General features: G+C 42.5%; 3 protein-coding genes across 3 annotated transcripts; 1 reads left to right on the top strand and 2 right to left on the bottom strand.

The window, feature by feature from the left end:
- Positions 1 to 4511: 4511 nt before the first annotated feature.
- Positions 4512 to 10899, bottom strand: ube2v2 (ubiquitin-conjugating enzyme E2 variant 2). Its single transcript, XM_083690599.1, has 4 exons — positions 10850 to 10899; positions 5932 to 6080; positions 5631 to 5756; positions 4512 to 5286 (listed from the first exon to the last, which is right to left on the bottom strand). Exons 1-4 carry the CDS (start codon positions 10863 to 10865, stop codon positions 5140 to 5142), a joined length of 438 nt encoding a protein of 145 aa, XP_083546725.1. The 5' UTR covers positions 10866 to 10899; the 3' UTR covers positions 4512 to 5139.
- A 474-nt stretch (positions 10900 to 11373) lies between these two features.
- On the bottom strand, positions 11374 to 19107 carry mcm4 (minichromosome maintenance complex component 4). Its single transcript, XM_083690582.1, has 17 exons — positions 19079 to 19107; positions 18053 to 18129; positions 17764 to 17916; positions 17515 to 17678; positions 16972 to 17073; positions 16761 to 16856; positions 16468 to 16563; positions 16073 to 16211; positions 15635 to 15855; positions 15297 to 15417; positions 14808 to 15067; positions 14089 to 14454; positions 13751 to 13878; positions 13278 to 13485; positions 12249 to 12477; positions 11841 to 11974; positions 11374 to 11696 (listed from the first exon to the last, which is right to left on the bottom strand). The coding sequence occupies exons 2-17, from the start codon at positions 18114 to 18116 to the stop codon at positions 11604 to 11606; spliced, it is 2574 nt and encodes an 857-aa protein (XP_083546708.1). The 5' UTR covers positions 18117 to 18129; positions 19079 to 19107; the 3' UTR covers positions 11374 to 11603.
- A 3916-nt stretch (positions 19108 to 23023) lies between these two features.
- On the top strand, positions 23024 to 24538 carry cebpd (CCAAT enhancer binding protein delta). Its single transcript, XM_083690596.1, has one exon. It carries the CDS (start codon positions 23278 to 23280, stop codon positions 24181 to 24183), a length of 906 nt encoding a protein of 301 aa, XP_083546722.1. The 5' UTR covers positions 23024 to 23277; the 3' UTR covers positions 24184 to 24538.
- The last annotated feature ends 134 nt before the right edge of the window (positions 24539 to 24672 follow it).

Here is a 24672-nt window from a genome sequence, read left to right as displayed (position 1 = left end):
CCCGTGGCCGTAAAAGAGACAAAGCTTTTTACAGTATGGACAGACGGCAGACATGACCTGTTGGCCCCAAGGGACAAAAGGTGAGAACTCTGGGAACTCACTAAGGAGGACTGGCTCCAACAACCAGTCGGTAGACGAGCCCTCATGTTCTCCTTACCACATTCCTTCCCAACTTAGATCACTGTGCACTGCACACTCTTAGGCTGCCTTCACAGTCACTCCAATCCCAAACCAACATTTACCCATTTCACACACTTTAGGACGTTGGGAGATGGCGTGGTGGCGGTGAGCTTAGAGAGGGGACTGAGATATTGGTGTAGAAAAATGGGGTAATCTCAGTAAGCTCTCTAATCAAGCTTCCTGCTGCAGGGAGCCTTGGGAAAATAAGAAAAAGGATTAATTTGAGGTCTTTGTTGAGGTGCTCGAATTGTTAAATTCAGATTAGCCTGATGTGGCACGAGGTTAAACAGTCAGGTGTGGATTCACGGCTCCCACAAAGACGGGTTACTCTCAGGTTAAGACATCACACACGTCACACACAGTGAATACAGTAGGTAGTATATATGGACAAATGCTTGTGTAATAATGCTTGTGTAATAGGGAACCCGACAGACTGTATGCCCAACAGTATGCACTAGTATACAGCGCCCTCTAGGGGATGGTGTCAGTGCATATTCATTATGGTGCTGCTGGAAGCTGGAGAAGGGATAGAAAACAAAATATCATCGTTCTACTGTACACACACACACACCAAAGCATATTATTTATGCATGGGTGCAAGTGTACAGATAAATGATCACACCCAAGACTGACTTTATGATATGTAAATGATACAAAAATATAAACACTGGACATTCCTAAAATCCTAACTGTTAGCCTCTCAAGTATGTGTTTCCTTTGTATATTTAGGTTGCTTTAATGAGTTATTCTGAATTACCGAAATCGTGCATAGTTCACCACCAGTTTTATTTACAATCTAAAAAACATTTGGAAAGGAGATGTTGCCCAGTTTTCCATTTTGTCTTTTGGATACAGTTTCGTCAGTGTTTTTCTGCTGAGAACTGCATCCACTGTTTATGTAAGCCTATCTGCTTGAGATGAGATCTATAAACAAATATAGTATGCAAACCAACTGAACGCATTGTTTGACAGAGGAAGTGTTTGTGTGCCGTTGCTGACTTTGAGCTCTCCCATACTGAGGTGGTGGTGTGGTGTCCTCAGCCGGTGCGATGTGGGCGGTCTGCAGTGAAGCGTGACCCGTAGCCCCAAGACAAGATGAGCTGCTCGGATTCTGCCATTGCAGTGGGAGAGATACATAGTCGGAGTCATGGTGGCCAAGCAGCAGTCACTACATTTCACCATCACTGGGTGTCACAACATCCTGTAGCATCAAAGCAATCCTGTTCTAAATAGGCCCATATTAACCTCTGCACCAATCCAAATGGCTCTGATGAAGGTTTATAGAATAGTCTAGGAAAAAGGCTTATAGTCCGGTGCCTTAGTGGAAAGAACTCTACACAGAAAGCACATGAAAGCATGAAACATCCTAGAAGGGGTGCCCAATTATATCTGAAACCTGAAGCGAGTTATGAAAATGGCAGCCCAAATATATTGTAACTATCCTTAGTGCTATTCAAACTACTTCATAAAGTCCAAGTATCATGAAATAATATGAAAATATGTCAAATAACATCTAATATGTTTCTTTAGTTTTCTTTAGTTTCATTTTTGTTGAATAGACTTAGGGCCCAGGTTCACAAATGCCAGCGTACTAGCATATTGCAGCATCCTGGCATCGACACTTCTTAAAACATAGGGGCTCACTTTTGCAGCAACACCTCAATAGTTCTCTGCAAGCTTTGTTAGAGTTTGGTACAGTAAGAGTGTCCAGAAAGGTGACCAAGTATCATCAGTTTTAGCCCATCCAAATAATCCTAGTGAAGGTGCAGATTGAAGCGCTTTTAGGCTTGTTGACCAAATGCTTGATTGAATGGTGCCTGTGTTGGGGGGGCTAATTTCCATTGTGACATTTTTTGGGGGAAAATATACTGTATATCAGTCTTTTTGTTGACAGATACCAATAGCAGACTGCAAAGGCAAATGGAAAGCCTATAATCAGTACAACACTCTGTGCTGTTAATGTCTAGTACTGATTATAGGCTTTCCATTTGTGTGCTGTTAATGTCTAGTACTGATGATAGGCTTTCCATTTGCCTTTGCAGTCTGCTATTGGTATCTGTCAACAAAAAGACTGAAATAGGGGGAGTACAGGATCATCAAAAAAAGAATGGCTGATGAGCTGGTACAGGGACAGCCATCGTTGTGTAACAGAGAATCCCATTACTTTTTTGAGAATGGATGGTAGCAGGACCTGAGCTGCCCAGACTACTTGTTAAATCCGGAGAACTCAGTAGGTAGAAAACGCCTGTTTTATGTGTGCTGGTAGAGCTTTAATGACACAGATTTGGATAGAAATCAATGTTACGTAGTTCTGTCACTTGTGATAAGTAATGGTATATAATTTAATATTGGTACACCACAACAAATAAACAAACAATTACTTAATGAACCAAAATTAAGTGTGACATCACCTTGAACAGTGCCTTCGGAAAGTATTCAGACCCCTTCACTTTTTCCACATTTTGTTGTGTTATAGACTCAATTTAAAATGGATTAAATTAAAGGAATTTGCCATTAATCCACACACAATACCCCAGAATGACAAAGCGAAAACACACTTTTAGAAACTTCAATAAATTTATTAAAATTGAAATACAGAAATACCTCATGTACCTAATTATTCAGACCCTTTGCTTTGACACTTAAAATTAGCTAAAATGCAAAAATGTCATCAACAAATCACTCAGTAAGTTGAATTGAGTCCATCTTAATGCAAGGATAATAGTTCATGTAATTTTGGAATTAATATCTTTGTTTTTATAGGGTCTCTGATTGCATAGGAATCAATTACACACTGTGTGGATTAGGATGTTACAACCAACTCAGCAAATTTCATAACTCCCCAGTCCCTGCTGGTGACAAAAATACCCATAACGTGATGCAGCTACCACTATTCTTCACACAAGAGATGGTGCGGAAACTGCATTGCGTGTGCTGGATTTGCACCAAACTTAATGCTTTGTAGTAAAAACCAACTTATTGAGTGATTTGTTGATGACATTTTTGCATTTTAGCTCATTTTAAGAGTGTCATAACAAAGGGTCTGAATACTTATGTACATGAGGTATTTCTGTATTTCAATTTTAAGAAATTTACTGAAATTTCTAAAAACCTGTTTTCACTTTGTCATTCTGGGGTATTGTGTGTGGATTGATGGCAAATTCTTTTAATTTAATCCATTTTAAATTGAATCTATAACACAACAAAATGTGGAAAAAGTGAAGGCACTGTATGTGCTGGGTATGGATATGTCACTTGTGATGACTTATGGTATATCATTGATCGTTGGTACACTACTAACAAATAAACAAGCAAAAAAAAATGCTTAATGAACCAAAATTAAGTATGACATCGTTTTGAACTTATGTGCTGTGCCTCCGGGTCCAAAAAAAGCATTTAATGAGTCAGAATTTTTGGGCACCCCTTCTGAAATGGATTTATACAACCAAGAACATTTGTACTCTTGTACTCTTGTAACTTTGTACCACATTTTGGCACCTTAATCAACTGCGTAACAATTTCAGCATATTTTTGAAGGAACTGGACTATTAGTACAAATAAAAATATTTGAAGGAAAAAAAAATAAGGGTCCAAAACACAAGCATGCTATCTTATTGTTTCCAACATCCATCGAGTGCATTTGATTAATACTTCTGGCCTATCTGCTTGCTAATTATCTTTGAAGGCAATAACTCGGCTATGGCTGGGTAATCATACACTATCCTCCTCTACACCAAATGGTAATCCATCCTCAATGCACTTGCTTTGGAGCCAGTAATTAATCCCGGAACCACATTTAAGGATAAAAGAAAATGAACAAAGTATGTCAGCAGTTACAATTGAGTAAGCCATATTCTGTCTGGTGCACCCAGGCCAGTCCAGTCTTCATAGTTCGTTTAAAATGTCTGGCCTTTTAGTAACTTAGAGGAGTCTGCCGCACACCCAACTGTAGCTGAGGTGCAAGAGATGAAGAGCTGTTAAGAAAGGACGTCTCCTCACACTCAGGATCGATGCAAAATGTCTGTTTATTGACCAAAGCTTAGCCCAATAAACTGATATTTTGCATTAATCCTGAGTGTGCGGAAATATCCTTCTATGATAGATGTATGCCAAAAAAATATGACCAAAATAAACATGTAAATCTAAACAGTTATTCACTTGAGCAGGTTGTTGTGTTATTACTTTCCACCAATAAGTTAGAGGACCTGCTACAATAACATATTAGCTTCAAGAGATGTTTTTCATTGTTAGGAAGTAAGACAAATGCAGTTGGCAACTTCAAGATTTCAGACAGTGATTTTAATTTCAGAAAATCAAATTTTCATACACCTGTCATTTTCCCTAGAAGTCAAATGTAAGGGGTAGTTTCAGAACAGAACAGGCTTCAACGTCTGTTACATGTCAACGAGCTAAAGAACAGAAACATATTGGTATCGTGTCAAATACAAATATTTTTACAAAAAAAAAAAAAACTTCCACACCTTGTGACACTACTTTTAAACTAAAGCCTTGTGTTAATATTCATATCATCTTAATCTGCATGATATTTCAATGTACCTGCTAGATTTGACTAACGACTCATAATTTGGCTTCTTGTCAACTACTTATTAGTTACAGAACATGCCTGCATCATATACACATCTTTATTTTTGTTTCAGTGACCAGACATTCTAACCTACATTGTTTGACTCAGTACAGCCTTCCCTTTGTGCCATGCCAACTAGAAACTCATAAACATAAAGCTTACGATCAAAGCAACTTCACCATAATAACTGGAAGAACTGTGCATTTGTTTGCAATGCCATGTTACTCAGTGCCTTACTGTCGGGACATTTTGGAATGGGCTAAATAGAGATGTCCCATCATGTGTGGCGTGAACCTCTTTTCATGATGATTTACAACAACATTTCTAAGAGAATAAGGTTTAAGACAGATGGTCAAAACAATCTGTTATTACAATTAATTACTGTAGGATTGTCCTTCTGGTGGTTGTGGAAGCTTCATATTCTCTTTGGACATCATTAGACGCCGTAACTCTTGAAGAATAACTTTAATGCTATAGGAATTTTGCCATTTAGCTAGAATTGGTATGCTACGTGTATCCACCTGCAAGAAAAAAAGGAAAAGTGTACATCTCAGTGAACATCCCTTGACAAGGTTTCCTCAAACTCATGTATAATGCCTTCAGTAAGTATTCACCCCCCTATACTTTTTCCACATTTTCTTGTGTTACAACCTGACTTTAAAATAGATTTAATGGAGGTGTTTTGACACTGATCTACACAAAATACCCCATAATGTCAAATTGAAAATTATTTTTTAGAAATGTTTACAAATGAATTCAAAATGAAAAGCTTTTTTGGTACAAATGATAGAAATCTTACAGACTGTGGCTTGAAATGTGTTTGTTAGCAAGGGCAACATTTCATACATGAGACGAGAAAACTTACCATACCATTGGAATTATTTATCCCATTCATGCTAATTTTTGTTACAAATTTAACAGTCGGAGGTGCTTCGGGGTATTTAGGTCCACATTCCACTCTCAGACTGTATATCCTGTTTTCATAATTAGTCTAAAGAACAAAACAAAGAAACACCGGTTCAGTGCAATGTTACGGAAGACAAACAACATACAACCACAGCTGTCTTTCTTGACATGAACTTTCCAAGGTTGATTTCCACATCATCCACTTCAAGGTTGAACACATTTCCTAAACAAGTGGTAAAACAATTTGATGGAGCGCTTACTCGTGCTGGTCCAATGATCATGCCTGTCCATCGTGCAAGAGTCATATCTTCATCATCTTCAAGGCCCCAGCTGACTGTTCCATCACCAACACCCTTCTGTCCCTCTTCAAGCTCTTCCAACAAACGGAAATTCCGTGGAACTTTAACTCCTGAAATAACATGGAATGGAAATTTGGCTTTATGACGTCAGAAGATGTGTATCTATTACTGAGAAAGAAATTCAACCTAACAGGGAAAGTTTTTTTTAATTTATTTTTTTTACTTTGATTGGACATTGCTCATGAAGCAGATGGCAGTCACAGCTTTTATTATTCAGTGAGGTTCACTCCTCTGAGACTTCAAATCAACTGTTGCCTCTCCAATTCTGGACCACAGTCTTTTGCAGTTCAACACGCTGTTGTGAACTTGGGTAAAGTTGTGTTTCTTAAACCACAGTCTGACTAGCAAGATTTGCTGGAAATAGGTACAGTAGATGATTTCTTTAGATTTGCTGGAAACAGGTAGGTGACTGACAGGCTGTAGTTGGCACTGGTCTCAAACTCAGTTGTCTTTCTTTCCCCATTATAGGACATGCAGCGTTGTGTACCTTTCACTGAAGACCCCAATACAACCACGCCTGGTACAGGCCGGTGATGCTTACAAGCAGATAGTGATGCTTACAAGCAGATAGTGCCCTCATAAGTATTGGAAAGAGGTATTGGAAAAAGGAATTTTGTCTTTTAGCATTATACTCCAACAGTCTGGATTTGAAATCAAAACATTACTAGAGATTCAATGATTTCTTTTTTCAGATTGGTTTCATCATTTATAAATTACAATCCTTTGTATACATAGTCCCCCTATTTCAGGGAACCAGTAATATTGGAAAATTGGCTTGACAGGTGTTTCTGGCTAGTCAGGTGTGTTCCATCATATCATTTGTGCAGGCATAAAAGTGCTGTCAATGTCGAGTATTGATTCTAGCCTTTACGTTTTCCTTTGGAGTCTGCTGTTGGTGTCTAACAACATGAAGACAAAAGAGTTGTATCTGCAAGTCAAGGAAGCCATTATTGGGCTGAGAAATCATAAACATATCCAAAACCTTAGGCTTGCCAACAACACCAGTTTGGAACATCATCCAAAAGAAGATAAACACTGGCGAGCTCAGCAATCGCAAATGGTAGGCCAAAGAAGACTTCTACAGTGGATGACCGAAGAATGCTCACCATAATTAAGAAAACCCCCAGGTCAGGAACACTCTCCAGGAGGCAGGCGTGAATGTGTGACTACCATCCGCAGAAGACTTCAACAGCAGAACTACAGAGGCTACACTGCAAGGTGTAAACCACTAGTAAGCAACAGAAACTGGATAGCCAGATTACAGTTTGCCAAAGTGTTGTGACTTCACTTCAGGTCGGATCTGTTACACACAGCCCACATAAACGTGTGTTTCTAGCCCACCATTTCTGCATCATGTCCTAGTAAGAACGGACAATTCCGTCCACAGTGGCGTATGTCAATCGCCAAAGAAGGAACGCACGCTCTCCAATTGCCCCTCTAGTGCTGAGTTTGTGAAGAGTGGTTTGTTGGATAAAATGGGCGCACTTGCTAGGTCCTATACATTGAACTAAAGTCTCCACCCCCCTGGTATGATGCACTTCTACAAGAAGTAAGAATTTATGCAGGTGATGCTCCATCGAGACATTGTACCATCAATAAAGTTACTTACTTAACCCCCAACCCTTGAGACCTCTTCACCCCCACTTCCCCCCTGTACAAGTTCTCTCCTGTTAATAAATAATTTAAATAAATAAATAAATATATGCCTTCTGGCATTACGACTGCTAATGGCCCCCGGTGTGAGCACTGATTACTTTGTCTTATGATGACTGTTGGATAGATGATTCACTTACTTAAACAAATGTATTTGTTGTCAGTCGCTTTGGATAAAGGCGCCTGCTAAATGCCATAAATGTAAATGTAAAAATGTACTTAAATACAAAGATTTGACCTTTCCCTGGTGTCATCAATGACATTACAGGAAAGCAACCAAGGACATAATGTTTTTGTGAAAATATTAAGGGTACAAGACTGTGTACAAAAATACCACTATATGAACTACATATAAAAGGGACGGGGAATGGGAACAGAATGACCAGTTTTAAATCACTTACATGACTTACAGTATATTGTCAGGCTTGACTGAAAATGGTTAAGGCCACAACATATTATTGGCCCGGGAGCTGACATGAACCAATCTTCTAATACAGGTTGGAAATCCAGCTAATGAGGAGAGCATAGACATGCACTTCTGGTACCAAAAGTAATAGGGTTAAGCGGGGCTATCTGCTTGCAAACGTCACCGGCCTGTCACAGGTGTGATTGTAAAGGCGAAAGGTATACAAGAGTGCATGTTCCATGTTCTTTAATCATGGGCCTCAAATCAAGAGTTTGATCAGTAAGATCAGGCAGCTATAATTACTGCTGAGTTGGAGTCAAACACTTTAGACTAATGCTGAATATCATTGGACCAGATGACCATGACCAGATCCCATAGGCATAGCAAAGACTAATGTGCATACCATTTCAACTGTACACTGCTCTAGCAAAGCATTAACATCTCTTATCTCTTGCAAAATCACTAAAAGGAACTCACCTCCCAAGTTAACTTCATCCCCTTGAAAATTCACCAGACCTGAACGTAATGAACCCTGGACCAGTATGCAGTTTTGAATGAGTGGTCTGTTTTGTCTGCATTTAAGTAACCTCATCCCCAGGCTATTTTGCACAGCGCAGATAAGCCTGGAATATCGCCAACTCAAAGTTGGCCTTAGTGGGAGTGGCCATAGAATTATATGGGAATGACCTCACTGAGCAAAGTATTTGTCATCGATTAATTTGAGTGAATCACACGACTGCGAGGCATGGCTCCCTGTGCAGGTGTGCTAGCAAAAACATTCCCCCTGGGCTCAAAGAGAGAGAAAAAAAACCAATACCTTCTAGCTAGCTAGTTCACAAAAGACATAGCAAGCTAGGTAGCTAGCTAATGGCTTCACAGAGGAGAAGAAAGCCTGATACAGCCTAAAAATCTGTGGTCGATGTGTGCCGTGCTTGTGGGTAAACTATAAAAATGGCAAGTAGAAACATCAGCAGTTAGCCTACTTGCTGCAATAGCCAGTAGAGAAGAAGACTAGGCAACAGTATAATTGCAAACAGAGATAGTTACAATTACCTTACTTACTATGTTAACCATTGGACCACGGTGTGTACTTCATCCACCATGATTCCAATTACTAACTGAATTAGACGTGAATGAAACACGGGGCTCTGCAATTGGCTTCACCATCGTTGTCAACGAAGGCCTTGGGCGAGCCCAGTGTCTCTGCCAGCGATCACAGCAAGTATCCCTTTATCTTGCAACATCTTTGCTTGATCCTCCACGAACGACAGATTTTACACTAGTAAAATCGTATTGTCTGGCCATTGACGGTGGTGGTCTCCAGCTAACACAGTTGGTAGATTAAGCTTTTGCCATAACTCGTTGGCAAGCAAGCAAAAACATCTCTTTTGGAGACTAGTTTTCTCAGACAAGTCATTCTCATCATCTGTACAACCTTCACTTCGTGTAGTGTGCACACTTGAACTGCATCAACACACTCTTCTGAAATGTCCATGTTGCTGAGTAAGCAAGCTCATGCCAGGGGAACGTAAACAGAGGTGCACAGGGGGAGATTTCGGGGGAAGGTGTTGTTGGAGGTGATTGATTAAGCCGATTAAGCCAATGGCTATGCGCCGTCCGTTTCCCACGGTCTTTTTTTGGCTTAATGAAGGCCAAGTTTAAGACGTAGGTCTACCTTCCGTGCATTCGGGCGGAAGCGTCTGGGAAGTATTTAAGGGTAGACTCAGAGCAGAATATGCATAGACATACTGTACTTAGTTTCATATGAGTTCAGAAATTGCTACTTTCTCCTTTAGGCTATGAATATGCAGGTCTAACTATAGTATGACTGATGAGAAGCCAACAGGCATATCTGACAACCATAAATACTAGTCTTGCAATTCATGAGCATAACTAGCACACAGCCCTTTCTGGTTGCATATTGTCAATGCGAGTGTGTGATTCTCAGGACATTTCCTTTAATGCGCAATGAAAGATGTTGCCATTGCATGAACTGCTGTAGCTTCCTTTGTGCACCACAAGTAAATATCATGAAAGATAATAAAGTTGTTGTTTTTTTCCTCTTTGTCCTCATGCTGCACGACAACATATTGCATTGAGTTGAGCTGGCAAGCTCACCATCAAGAACCAACCCATCTAATCTCATGCTGCATGTTGTTGTGAAATGCAACGCCTTTCGCTTTTTTTTTTTTTTGGAGTAGATATCTAGCCAGTAGCATAGCATGGGAGAACTAACTGATAAACAACCAGATAGCTACTTAACTACGCAATGCTAAAAACAAACAACATCATCAACAAAAATAAACACTCAAGCCAGTGAAGCTAGCAACATCTGTGGCCAGCTGTGCCATCTTCGTTTTGGTGAAGTTCGCTTTGGGATAGATGACATATAATTTAAGAGCCGATTATTTTACAATGATGAACAATGTGCGAGCTACAGCAACTGATCACCTTCGTCACGTGAAAATATGAATCGTAACATATAAATATGCAAGTCACAAGAGTTGAAGACATCAGGTAGACATCACCTCTCAATTTTCCAACAATGTTTTGTAAGCTAACCGAGCCTCGACTCACACTGACTGCAAGGTTCATTGATGCTGGCGAGCTAGCTAGCTAGTTTGATGTATGCATTTCGGACCACCACCAGCATCCTTCAAGTGAACGCTGCAGCGTGCGTCTTAACCTGCCGTATAATCACCCTAATTGTGATATTATATTTAGGACTTATACATATTTCACATATTGAAGTTGACAAACCTGAAGAGGCAGCCATCTTCTTCAAATCCAGTAGCACCAGCACTCAAAACTGTGACATCATGATGAGTTAACTATTCAGCCACCACTACTGCACCATGCTCAAGGGGTGTGTCCGGCATAGACAGTGGTCTTAAACCCCTAAAAATCTGTCACTGTTTAGGTATGGAAAAAACCTCTCTATCCTGTTCCTAGTGTCTTTCCTGACATATCATATCATGGCATGGGTAGGGTGGGTCTAGACTAGAGGTGTAATAATACTGCACTGTTAGAGATTAAGATTCTATATCTTTTTGATATCAGTCTATATCAAGGCAATGCTTTGTAAAGTGAGTTGTAAGTGTAACAAGCAAACTGTTAGGCACGGTCTGCATAAAGGGGAAATCTAGGATTCAAACAACAAAGCACTCATCAGAATGGGATTAGCTAAATCTGGTGCCAGTCAGTGAATATGTTCTGTGTCTGAATTTAGAACCCCTCCATGCCATAGCTGTCAGTTGCAAAAAAACAACTCTGCCAACCCAACGGACATACATAAGCGTTTCTTTATTGTTCCACACAATATCACAACCACCAAGCAGTATTTTCTTTAAGATACAATGCTAGTTCTGACTTGGAGCGGACAACATGAACATTGTTCAAAAGTATTCTTTACAGATCGGTTTTCAGCATCAGCGCTGAGGAAAGGAAGCTACAGAACAAACTAAACATTGTGTGAAATTAAAATGACTGTACACGGCGAGAGGAAGGCGAGTCTTTACAGAAGGCGAACAGTCTTTCCAGTGACTGTCAAGTAATCCTCATCTGCCAAAGCCCGAAGAGCCTCCTCAAACATGTCCCTCGTTATTGCCTGAAAAAGGTTGAATCGGAGGAAACACATTTAGGGGACAAAGACACACCGCACTCTGCTGAGTTATACGATTAGCATCGAATGAAATTGTGTTAGTAATTAACAGGAAAGGCAAAGATGAGAAAGGAGAGACAGTTCACTTACAGCTTCAGACTGTCCTCGAAGGTCTTCAAATAGTTGCTGGTATTTCATTGCAGGGGTCTTTCCCTTCGCTTGGATCAACTTCTTCAGGGCCTGAGCAACTTCCTCCTTGCGCTTACGGGCTGTGGCACTCATTCCTGTGGTCCAGAAAACAAGCCATTAAGTCAATCATATTCCACAGACGCTGTCATTCAAGGGGGTTGTGTATACGAGACTCAACTCCCCAAAACAATTTTCTCAGGTAAAAAAATGAAAATCAGAAAGTAAATTGACTGTTGTAAGGATCGCAAAATGCAATAAAATGCCATTTCAGATAGTTTTTGAAGAGTTTACAGAGAAATCAAGCTGTGGGCAGTCATTTAAGTCAAATAATTACATAAGCAAGCAAGCAACCAACCAACAACTGCATACCTGTTGTGAGAATGGAAATGTCCACAAATCCAGTTCTGGGGTCTGTGGCGGACTGCTTGAGGGCCTCTCGGTGCAGCCTCTTGGCCTCCTCAACGTCGATGGTCTCCACCTTGTTGGAGAAGCGCACCTTGGCATGGGCCTCAGCAAGGCGGATCAGAGACTCCAGCTGTCTGGGGTACGCAGACACCATCCCACGGCCACTGCCAATCTTCCTCATGTCCACATAGGCCTGAACACCAGCACAGTCAGGGTCAGCTATTGTTACTACATCTACACCACATCGCAACAGTCAAATACCTATACTTGCAAACACTAGAGCTGCGCTTGATTTAGTTTGCTTGGTACAACAGGGCAAACATCTAGCTTAATCAGGCATACAAGGAGAAATATCATCATCTCATCCACAAGTTGTCCTCAGGCCAGCAATGAAAGCTTCTCCCCTTCTTCGTTCTCTACTTTGCTACTACTAACAGTAGGCAGCGCCCTCTCCAATAGACAGGATTCCAACCGTAACTACATGCCAAAATCTCCTCAGAGAAACGTCAAACAAAGTTTAGTAGCAGCCGTATGCTAGACAAACCTCTACTTGCTCGTATTGTAATTGCAAACTACGTAGTTTTACAATAATATGCAATGATCGGTTGTCACATAAACTTCCTGGATTCCATTAGGATGCTGGCAACTTTTCGTTCACAGCTAGTAATCACTCTGCGGTCCAGTGCCCGAGAGCGAGCTTGGCTGGTGAAACCAAAACAAGAGAGGCTCTGAGTCTACAAAGAGGAAATAGTTTGTTATGAGCAAATTGATTATAGAGACTAGGCATTTAAAGTATGCTAAACTAAGTTACCGTCGGAATCCTGTCTATTGGAGTGCTAACTGTTAGCCTGTGCTGCAAGACCTGGAGAAGCGTTCACTACTGGCCTATGAGGACAACTAGACATGAAAATCACAATCAAAACATATTTTTGTCCCAGGGCTACACCACATAATCAATGACTTTGGAGCATGGAAAGAGTCAAACGGCTATACCTCAATAAGTGCCTGGCCCGCTTCCTCATTTAGTCTGGGGTTGATGTAAGTTTTGGCATATGCAATGTAGTCCTTCAGCACAGCCATGTCGAGGAATTCCTCCTCGATTTGCTCTTCACTCTGGTAGTAGAGTGACACCAGGTGGTGAGCTAGGCGGCGATCGTAGGCCTCATCTTGGGGATCCAGCATGAGGAAGATAAGGTCAAATCTGAAGGGGGGGGGGGGGGGGAGAGAACATTCAGTACCAGAGATGAAGATAGTGTTTTTCTAACTGTCGATGTTTGTTTTGTCTACTACACATCTTTGTTCATCTTTATTATTTAAGTCTTTGTTTCTTAGATAGGCAAGGTTTCTGAATTCCCATCTCAACGGAACAACCAGTCACCACACTTGTATTGTTATCTCACTCATAACTTGTCTGTGCACATTTGTTTTTTTTGCAGAGGGTCATTGACATGACTGATGATAATCACCTTGAGAGCAATGTGTGAGGGAGTTGAATGTTCTCGATGGTCGTCTTTTTGGGGTTCCACTGAGACTCCACAGGATTGGCTGCGGCCAGGACAGAGGTGCGGGCATTGAGCTGGCAAATGATTCCAGCCTGCACGACATAAGACACAACAATTAGAGAAAGAGCTTTCAAAGACATGAAGCAGTCTAATCATTGACTGTCAAAATAAACAAAATAAACAAAATAAAAAGTGCTTCAAGAGAGGTTGGACCAGTCCCAATTGCACACCATTACCACCAACAAAAAAATCACTCCAGCCTGGACATTTCTATGCGAGATTGTACGACGCCTGACGCCTACCTTGGCGATGGAGAGCGTTTGCTGCTCCATGACCTCGTGCAGCACCGAGCGTGTGCTGTCGCTCATCTTGTCAAACTCGTCGATGCAGCAGATGCCGTTGTCGCTCAGCACCAGGGCTCCCGTCTGCAGGACCAGCTGCCTGGTCTCTGGGTCCTTCATCACGTAGGCTGTGAGGCCCACGGCGCTGGAGCCCTTCCCTGACGTGTACTGGCCGCGGGGCACCAGGTTGAACACGTACTGCAGCAGCTGGGACTTGGATGTGCCGGGGTCTCCGCAGAGCAGGATGTTTAACTCGGCGCGGAAGTTGCCCCGGCCTGTCTGGCTGAAGTCCTTCCGGGTGCCACCGAACAGCTGAAGTAAAATACCCTACAGAGAGAAGGATGCAAGCGTTATACTTTATGGCAGCTAAAAAATAACCACTGTGTCAGTGTGATCAGCCAATATAACACTATTAAGTGGTCCTGCCAACACTGCCCTTGCCAGCGTACAGCCATGCTGCTCTGGTCATTTGATGAGTGATTGTTTCACAGATGCATTAAACAAGTGGGACTATCAATTTGAGATTTTTTTAGGAGGCTTGCGCTAGTGGGGCTAGATTCATTTTTGGCATTTGACCAATAAGATCACAATTCAGAAGTTAATTATTTGCCAATTCCCTGCCAAGCCCTCCAAACATACTTTAATTTGTTTTCTATTTATTACATATTGGAAAAACGTACCTTCTTGATGTCCTCATGTTCATAAATGCTGGGGGCCAGGGCGGAGGAGAGGCGTTCGTACACGTCCGGCTTGCCCGCAAGCTCTTTCAGCGTCTGCACGCGCTCCTCTGTGAAGAGCTTCTGCTCAGAGTCGTCACCCAGCCCGTGAAGGCGCTTCTCATCCGTCTTGCGGAAGTGGATGACGTCGATGTGGGTCTTGTACACGGACTTGACATTGCTCTGACGGGGGTTCACGCGCATGGGAACCGCGCGGTAGATGCCTGGATGGGAGAGGAGTTCCAATTGCAATAAGACCATGGCTGCTTATTCAAACCTAAAAAGTGAGCCACAGCCTGCATGGCAAACTCAAAGCAGCAACCCAGAGTGACCAAAGTCATATTTCGAGAATATCTAAGGCTCTGTCAGCGATCACATCATATCTCCAACTGTAAGGCTAAATACAACATCTGTCATTTTATTGCCATTGCCTTTTAAGACCCAATAGCTCACCGGTGATGTTGATGCGGTCTCCGGGCTGTACTTTGTCGACCAGGTCGTTGTGAGCGTAGACAATGGTGGTGTGAGGTGTCTGACCGGCTGGCATGTCATCAGGAGACTCTTGCAGTTTGATCTAAAGAAAACAGAGCAAACATGGTGAGAATACTGGACCAAACACTCAAATAATAATTATATATAAATATACACACATTTGTCTTGAGAGATGTTCAGACGCACACACGAGAGTCTGAGAGAAACGCTAGTTGTAGTCAGTCTCTCTCTCTCCCTCCCTCCCTCCCTCGGTCTCCCTCCCTCCCTCCCCCCACCAGCGCCCTCTGTCCGTGTCTCACCATCTGTTTGTCGGAGAAGGCAGAGCGGTTGTGGATGAGCGCCAGGCTGTGGGTGGTGTTGCAGTTGCGGCACACGGCGGGCTCTGCGATGCGCCCGCGGTCCACCTCCACGCGGGTGCTGAAGGCGCACACCTGGCACTGGAAGAAGGCCTCTTGCATCTCCGGGATCAGCTGGGAGGTACGGATCACCATGCCGCTGATGGTGATCAGCTGATCGATGTCTGGAAGGGCGGGAACAGAGAAGGGTTACTGGCTGATACCTAACACGGCATCGTGCTAGCCAATTACAGAGCTTACAAAGATTACTGATATCACTGTGAAAATCATTGCTGGATTTCTCTCCAGAGATTGCAGAAGCCTGAATGAGCGTGATTCACTCCTCACACGGCTTAGCCTATCCATGTATGTCTGATGTGTGTGCTCCAGAAATGCACTTACCCTCTGGGTTGAGGCTCCTCATGTTCCGGGTCTTCAGGGCGTTGTACGGGCGCACCTGGATCTGGTGCTCCAGGATAGAGTCTGGGAAACGCTCGAAGAAGAGCTCGTTAACGGCCATGTCGAAGGTGGGGATGACTTCCTGTGGTGGAGAATTGACATAATACAACAGCACATTACTTGTTTGTATTTTCATGAGGCTAATCATAATAACAACTTTATTTGAATAGCACTTTTCTAAAGTGCTTCACACTAAATCATCCCACTGCACATATCCTGTGCTAAACCATCAGATCTAATGATGAAAGAAAGAAAGCTGTTTAAGATTAAGCTGCATTCCTACTAGACGATATCACTATTAAGAGAGTAAAATATAATAGTGAGATTAAATGGTTTACCTGAGGGTAGGATATGAGCTGCCTGTAGAGGTCCGCATCAAAGGACTGCACGTGTCCGCAATTCACATTCAGCACAGGCTCCCCAACAACGCTGATCTACGGGGTACACAGAAAAATGACAATGAACTCCTCACAAAAGCCAATGGGTGAAACAGTGCACCTGTCCACACAGCTGCAACCGAGTCCTACGACTCAGGGTTTCAATCAGTCAACAGCAGATGCTAAGAAACACAATGAGGAGAGGATGAAAATGGACTTTGAGGTGAATGGTCAACAGTCTGTGGAACTCTTACCTCCTCCAACTTCTGCATGTAGAGCGGCTCGTTCAGGTCCAGGCCGGCGTTCTCATCTTCAGTGGAGGTGGGGTCAATGAACCTCTGCAGAAACCTCTGAGGGGAACACAACCAAGAAAACAACATTCAGATTCTCTCTCTCCCTTTGAGTGGATTGAGTTTGACTTTTGATTGATCTACGAGGCCAAAGAAGCCCAGAGTCTGTCCGTACCTGAAACTTCTCTTTGCACGATCCCACATTGACATCAGTGCCCCAAATCACCAGCTTCTGGCCTGCAGGCTGCTCACTGGTGACAGCGCCGTCTCCAGTAGGCTAGGGATGAGGAGAGTTGCACTGAAATATTAGCCTACATGGCACTGTCATAATATACATCATTTAACTCATTTAGTGCAGAGGGTGAATAAAGCCGCTAAATTGTCAACGCTCTAGAGTGCCATGGGTGACTTTATTCACCGAAAACGCATAAATTATGATGCTTCATCTTGTAGCCAATCAAAGTATTGTTGCTAGGTAAATACCACACAAAACACTTGACACTGTAGGTGGCGAGTGTTCCAGAATTCTTCGGCAGTTAGTGGGTTAACAAGACTGCCTTCCGGGTCGTCTTCATTGCAGTCGCCACTGCGCAGATCAGCAGATATACACATCATATTGATGTGGCTCCTGGGATGTTAAACACTATTCCAGGCATTTGTCAGATCTGATACAACCACAATTAAGCCAAATTGGAACTCAACCTGTAGCTCTACTCACTGGTTCAGAGTGCAGGTCCACCTGGGGGGCCTTCCTGACAGAGCCCAGATCAGGGCGTTGCCTGGCGGGGGTCCCACGCACACTGCTGCGGGGGGTCCCCTCCACCCTGGAGCTGGGGGTCCCGTACATCAGTGGGGAGCTCATGTCCACCTCGCTGGGGAGAACTGAAGGACAGGACAAAGACATTCATTCAGACTGATATCACACAGTCATCATCACACACACATCCCATCTAAGGTGAGGCTGTACCTGAGTGACGTGGGCTGGAGAAGAGGGAGGTATCTGCAACAGCAGGGCTGTGCATGTCAGTGCCCGGGGATGTGGGCATGGGCAGCAGATCCCCATGGGAGGAGTCCTGACCTCGCCGCCTCTGAGACGGAGGGGACACTGCATCACTGCCTGCTGTAGAAACAGAAATACAGATCACTGATAACAGGATTGCACTATACAAGAATTCCTCCCTCTGTCTGGCCAAAATAAATACCATTTTATTTACTCTTATCTATGAAATTCCAAGACCGCCTTGCTATCAACTTACGAGTGGGTGGGTTGTCGTTTCTTCCACGCTTACGACCACCAGGAGTTGATGTTGGAGAAGACATCTTGATCACAGATCTGTAGTAATTAAATCAAAATATTATTGACTATTAGTAGCTACACATTGACAAATACAAATGAGGCTACCGTTGACGCTAGCTGCAACTGCTTCCCATTCGGGTTCCACACAATACATACATCAGAAAAACTCTAGCTGAATAAAAACCTGCTTCAAGATATCCTACTTGTTTGTGTTGTTCTTTCCTACGGAAAGTTGAAATTAAGTAGACACAGCCACCAGAAGAAATGTTTTGTCCCTTTTTGGTGCATGTCTGAGTGACAGATCATGCAAAGCGCATGTTGCCCCTCATCAACGAGTTTTCTCGTTGTTAGAAGACTGACAGTCTTACGCAGAAAAAACTGCGTTTGCATTAGAATACGCCACAGTGCAAAACATCTTCCGGTGAAATACTTGATTCTTTTTTAAAAACTTAGGAGGATATCTTGAAGCAGTTTTTTTTATTCAGCGATAGAGTGCGGCGGTGTGTTTTTCTGTTTTCATCGATGTATTGGAAAGAAATGAGAAACAGTCGGGTTACAGCTGCAGCTGCCGTTGACACAACGGGCAGCCATTTGTTAGATAACTAGCTTTCTAGCTAACTTATACGGTGGTTGCATTGTGTCAATGCATCAGAACAGCAATTATGAAAAACACAATTATGTTGTTTCTTTTTACACATGACGTATCGGCATGGCTGACTAAATTAACGTTAGCTAAGCCAAATCATGTTTGGCTAAGTTAGTTAGGTTAGTAGGTAAACGAACTAAACAGTGTTGGCAGAGAAGGGCAACAATAGAACATGCTCGCACTAAAGCGAATCAATCTAAAACTATAGCTTCTAAATTTCACCCCCTATACATGTGCATAACATGAATGCATACGTACCTCTTAAATCATTTAATTATAAACGGTTCAAGGGATTAAGTTAACTTTAGATCACTTAAAAAAAATAACTGGTGATTTTACCTTTTCAGAAGTGTGTCCGACTGCAATGAATCTGGCGCGAAATTGTGTCGGTGTCGTCATATTCGCGGGGAATTTGCGCCAATAGCAAAGCAATGCTATCCTGGCGCAAACCATTCACAAGACCCATGTTAATATTTCATATTTAAAATCATAAATACGGTTGTTCAAATGCTGCATGGTATGCGTGAACAATCTATATATTTGTGTCTTCTATTCGTACTTATAGTCAGGACCTATTGTGATCGGTGTTATAATTATGTGTATACTTGAATATGATACACGACGGTCCCTACCATTATGGTTTGGTTTCATCCGACCTCCGAGGAAGTCCGTAAAGGACTACATTTTCCACTGGGTGGCGTAAGTGAGACTGAGTTGTGAGTGGTGGTGGTGCCTTCGGCAGATGTAAAAAACTTAGGAAATAACCACTAACGGCCCAGTAAAGTCATCGTTCCAAGTGGGAGTTTAAACCCGAGTTTACGAGTTGCGTATCCACCGTAATCTTTCACCTTCTTGTCAGGAAAACAGACGCTGATTTCTACAGCATAGTAAAAAAATAAATGTCAACAGTAGTATAGTTGCGTACAACTTCAACATATGTCATTGTTAATATTTGATAACATCAAAAACATATACATAGGTTTGCAATAAGTTTATATCCTCATAATTTGGGTATAATTGGAATCGGAAAGAACAGAAGGCTCTGACTCTCCTTCATTTTAATTGGAGGACATGAAAAATAAATTCCGCATACAATGTACAACATTGCAATAACTGCATAACCATGATCAATGTCATTTCATTTAATTCATGCAGACCAACTGCATGCCAATTTGGAAGTTCAATCGTGAAAAACGTGAACGATATAGTCTAGTAGTAGACTATGTTGTTGAGTTCACTCCACGTATCAAAGGTATGCGAATAACTCTGGCCCTTTATCTATAAACAACTTGAAATTGTGCGTGGCCCAACAGAGGATTCATCATAAAAAGAATGCCCATTGTAATGTACACATGTAACACAAACCATAGACATATTATTCCTAGACGAACACAACCCACTTAAGGCCACTGTCCTAGTTATTAAATCATCTTGAATGAATATCCTCTATTTGTTCCCATCCTAGATGAGGATAACAACATAGAAAACGGAGTTGCTGAATGCTTGCATTGGAATCTACCAGTTGTACACATTGGGTTGCACAAGTACTACTACTCCCTGACAGTAGATGGCGACAATACCTTATCTGATACCTGGCCGTGGTGAGAAGAAGCCAGACCTGTCATTACGGGAAAAAAAGTCGGACTGTTCTGTCAAGAGTTTTGTTTCTCAAATCCATATTTTTGCATTCAAACTCCAAAATGTCCAAACTTATGTCACTGAAAGTGTTTCTCACCAAGCGATTAACAGTGGCTGCTGTGGAGATTTCTGCAGCATTTGACCAAACGATAGCGGCATACCAGGATGAGATCTCCCGTTCAAAAGATGAGAACGAACGTCTTCATAGGATGCTGGATTTGGTTTACAAGCCTTATGTAAAGGTACACAAAGCAGGTTTGTATACACTACAATTCATGATCTAATAAATCACTGGTTATAAAGATAATAAGCCAGGGCACTGCCACCAGTAACCGATTCATCAAATCCCTGCCTTCATCTCAAGTATCAAAGCCTCTCTGCATCCTTCTTTAGCCTCCCTGATTTTATTAGGAATATGATAAGGAGTTATGAAAACGTTTATATTTAGTAAGTTGCAGAAAACAACACTATGAATATGAATATAGATTGAAGTATGTTCAAATAAATTATATCCGACTTGCTTACACTCATTTTCGTATGTGTTCCTCCAGACCTCCAGCACCTCACTCTCCGAAGAGGTTCCCCTTGAGCAGCAGCACTGTGAGCTGGAGTGGAACCCCAGTCTGGGACAGGAGAACCCTGAGCCCACACAGATAGAAGAGGGACAGGAACTCAGCACCAGTAAAGAGGAAGAGCAAGAGCAACTTCAAGGGTGGGAGTTCCACACCACAGAGTCCTTATTCCTTCTTCCCTGCATAAAAAGTGACTTTGACGATAGCTTACCCCAGTCCTCAAACTTTAACCTAACCCTAACTGGGGAGAACAGAAACGACTGTCTTGCTGTCAACACAACCGAACAGACACAAACTAAGCATGACAGAGAGGTTGACATTATATCACAATCAACCAGTGACTCTCTGCCCCCCCTCCAGGCTTCAACGTTCCGGGTTAAAGAGAAAACGGACAAGGAAAGGACAGGAACGGAAAGCACCTTTAAGAGCTCACACAGGTGAGGAGAGGCGGTACAGGTGTCCCGTAGTCAAGAAATGCTTTAACTACGCTAGCCCTTTAAAAATGCACCTAAGAATTCACACAGGTGAGAAACCATACCGGTGCCACGAATGTGGCAAATGCTTCAGTCAAAAAGGAGGCCTTACACACCATATGAGGATTCACCATGGGGAGAAACATTTTAAGTGTTCTCTTTGCGAGAGGTCCTTTACATTAGCTGTTGGTTTAAAACGCCACCAGCACATTCACACCGGGGAAAAACCCTACCTGTGCGACAACTGCGGGAAATGCTTCAGTCTGATGAAAAACCTGAAGGAGCACATGAGAGCTCACACAGGGGAAGGACTGTACAAGAGCCCCAAATGTGGAAAATGTTCCTTAACACCCAGTAAGCTGAAACTCCATCAGAGAAGTCACACTGGCGAGAAACCGTTTCGGTGTAGCGAGTGCAGCAAAGGCTTCAGTAAGAGCGGCAGTTTGACAGAACATATGCGGACGCACACAGGGGAGAGGCCATTTAAGTGTCATGTATGTGCAGAATGCTTTGTGTCCACCAGGGAATTAAAACGCCACCAGCGGAGTCACACTGGAGAGAAACCGTATCCTTGCGATGTCTGTGGCAAAAGCTTCAGTCAGGGGGGAGGCCTGTCAAAGCATAAGAAGAGGAGCCACTCACAAAGGGAGAAACATGGAGGTGCACCGTGTGGAGAAAGTGCTTAGGAGGAATTGAAGACATTGTCTAAAATGACACAACTGCCCTTTTCTCTCCACTCACATCGTGACGAGGATAATACAGTTAAAGGGGTTTAAAAATAGTGACAACAGTTCCTTGTTCAAATGTTGTGCCTCAACTGACAGACTAAACAATAGTGTGTTGGATTGAAATTGGTTTTGAATGTCTATTTCGGAAATGTTTTAGGAATGCACATTCTTCACCTTTGTTTACAGACATACGGCATTAAATTAGGGACTGTGCTAATAGTGTTTGCCACAAGATGGCACCATGTAACATGGGAATGTTAGACTCAATTCGGTGAGGATCACAACTGGAAAAATACAGAGTGCTCTCCAATCTTTTTTTTTCTTTTTTTATGGGTAGGACATTCAGAGAAATTCAGAGAACTCATAAAAAAAAAAAAAAAAAGTAAGATAATTCACAAAAAGTAATCAATCTGTATTCCATTGGTATCACAATGGGTCTGGGACCTAATTAGAAAACTTTCCAGAGATAATCATTTAAATACTTCAGTTCATTCATGCCTGTCATGTGTAAAAGCAATAGCTTAACATAAACCTGACATTTTGTATATTTCTGAAATGATCTAAGAACATGTCCTTAATGTCATTTGATCTCATTCGACTTGACGTTCGACTTCGACTGTTGTTTATCTGTGTCCGTTCCACACATGTCAAAAGCATGTGAAGTATGGGTGTTTTAAAGTCATGCTCTGAATAAACTACGTGAAATTGTCGGTCCGGTCGTAGTAAAGAGGGTGGCATGAGAACACACCCTACTATCCTCAAATAGGAGCCGCGGAGACCATGTGACTCCAACTTGACTTTACTGGCTTGTCAAAGGGGGAGGTAAACCTTTGACGTAAGCAGAGGAAACATACAAAACACACTCCGCGAAATCCAGACGCCTCAGAGAACTGAGACACTGATGACATAAAGTTCGTGATAGTGCGAGCCTGTGATCAACATTTAAGGATACACAACCACGCCGATTGTAGGAAAAGCAACGGTGGTTAATAAAAGAAGAGAAGCTTCTGAAACAGCGCGATCCTGTAGTACCCAGGCGTTGTTAACATTGTGCCCAAGGTACCTGACAACTCCAGAACTACAGCTGATTCCATCCCGATCCCACGTGGAGAAAAAAATCAGAGTTCATGTGTGACATATACAGTCTGGATTCGCAGAGCGTGTCTTCACAATGCAACATGAGTTGGGCGATGGAGCCTGGTAACTTCTACGAGAATAATAAGCTGAGTGGTCTCCAGGGGGTCTGCAAACCCGGGCGAGGGGATGGCGGCACGGGAGAGGACAGCACCATGGTCGAGCTGAGCACGGCCCCTGCGATGTACGACGACGAAAGTGCCATCGACTTCAGCTCGTACATCGAGTCGATGACAGCGGTGCCAAACTTGGAACTCTGCAACGATGAACTTTTCCTTGACCTATTCAATACTGTGAAGCAAGAGAAGACTTCTACGGATTTCTACATGCCAAGCTCGACGACGTCCAACAACATGCAGCAGCTGTCCACCAACACATACGCAGTAGTGGGAAGCCAAAAAGAATACGAGAGGAAACACGAAGGTGGATTTGACAAGGGAGTCTTCAGCGCACCGATTAAACAGGAGTCGGACTGGAGCGATAGTGACATGTCCTCGTCGCTACCTTCCCAGATAGAAACCTGCGCGCAGACCTCCGTGAGCTTACCCATGGGACAACCTACTCCACCGACGACCCCCGAGCCGCTCTCAGCCGCCACTTCAGCCCACTCCTCCCCTCGAAAGGTCGGAAAGGAGAAGGGGAAAAAGTCTGTCGACAGGTACAGTCACGAATACCGCCAGAGACGGGAGAGGAATAACATCGCTGTAAGGAAAAGCAGGGACAAGGCGAAGCACCGCAATTTGGAGATGCAGCAAAAAATGATTGAACTCGGTTCAGAAAACGACAGATTACACAAAACTATCGAGCAGCTAACCCGTGAGCTTACTGGTTTGAGAGATTTCTTCAAGCAGCTTCCTAACTCATCTTTTGCGGGGTCCACGGGTGCGGACAGTCGGTGACAAATTAATGTGTCACTTTTAATTAACTGAACTTTTGAAGACATACCTCAACACAGACATTTCTTATTACCATCTGTAACAGATGCATTGATAAACAAGCTTACTTTTATGGCACTGGAAATGTTTGACGTACTCATGTTGCTGCCATAATCTTTTTTTTGGGAAAAATGTTTTTCTATATTAAATTATTTTACCACTTCATTTACATATTGTTATACCAGACATGGTACATGTTTTATAATTCCAAACTTTGTATAAGAGCCAGAGCATGTTTGAATTTTTATATAGTTTGTATAAAAACCTTGACAAATTTGTCTATGGAATCTATAATAAAAGTCCTTAAAAGTAATACAAATGAACTGGTCTGTGATTGCATTTTTGGGGATGAGGAAAGTACACCTCTGTGATCATAATAGACTACATGTTTAAAATTGATTTGATATTTAGTGGTGTCAATGATCTACCTCAGTTGGGTCATCTCCACTGTGG

The sequence above is a fragment of the Argentina silus genome (assembly GCF_951799395.1).
Source record: "Argentina silus genome assembly, chromosome: 18".
Taxonomy (NCBI): domain Eukaryota; kingdom Metazoa; phylum Chordata; class Actinopteri; order Argentiniformes; family Argentinidae; genus Argentina; species Argentina silus.
This window is presented reverse-complemented; position numbering and strand designations above follow the sequence as displayed.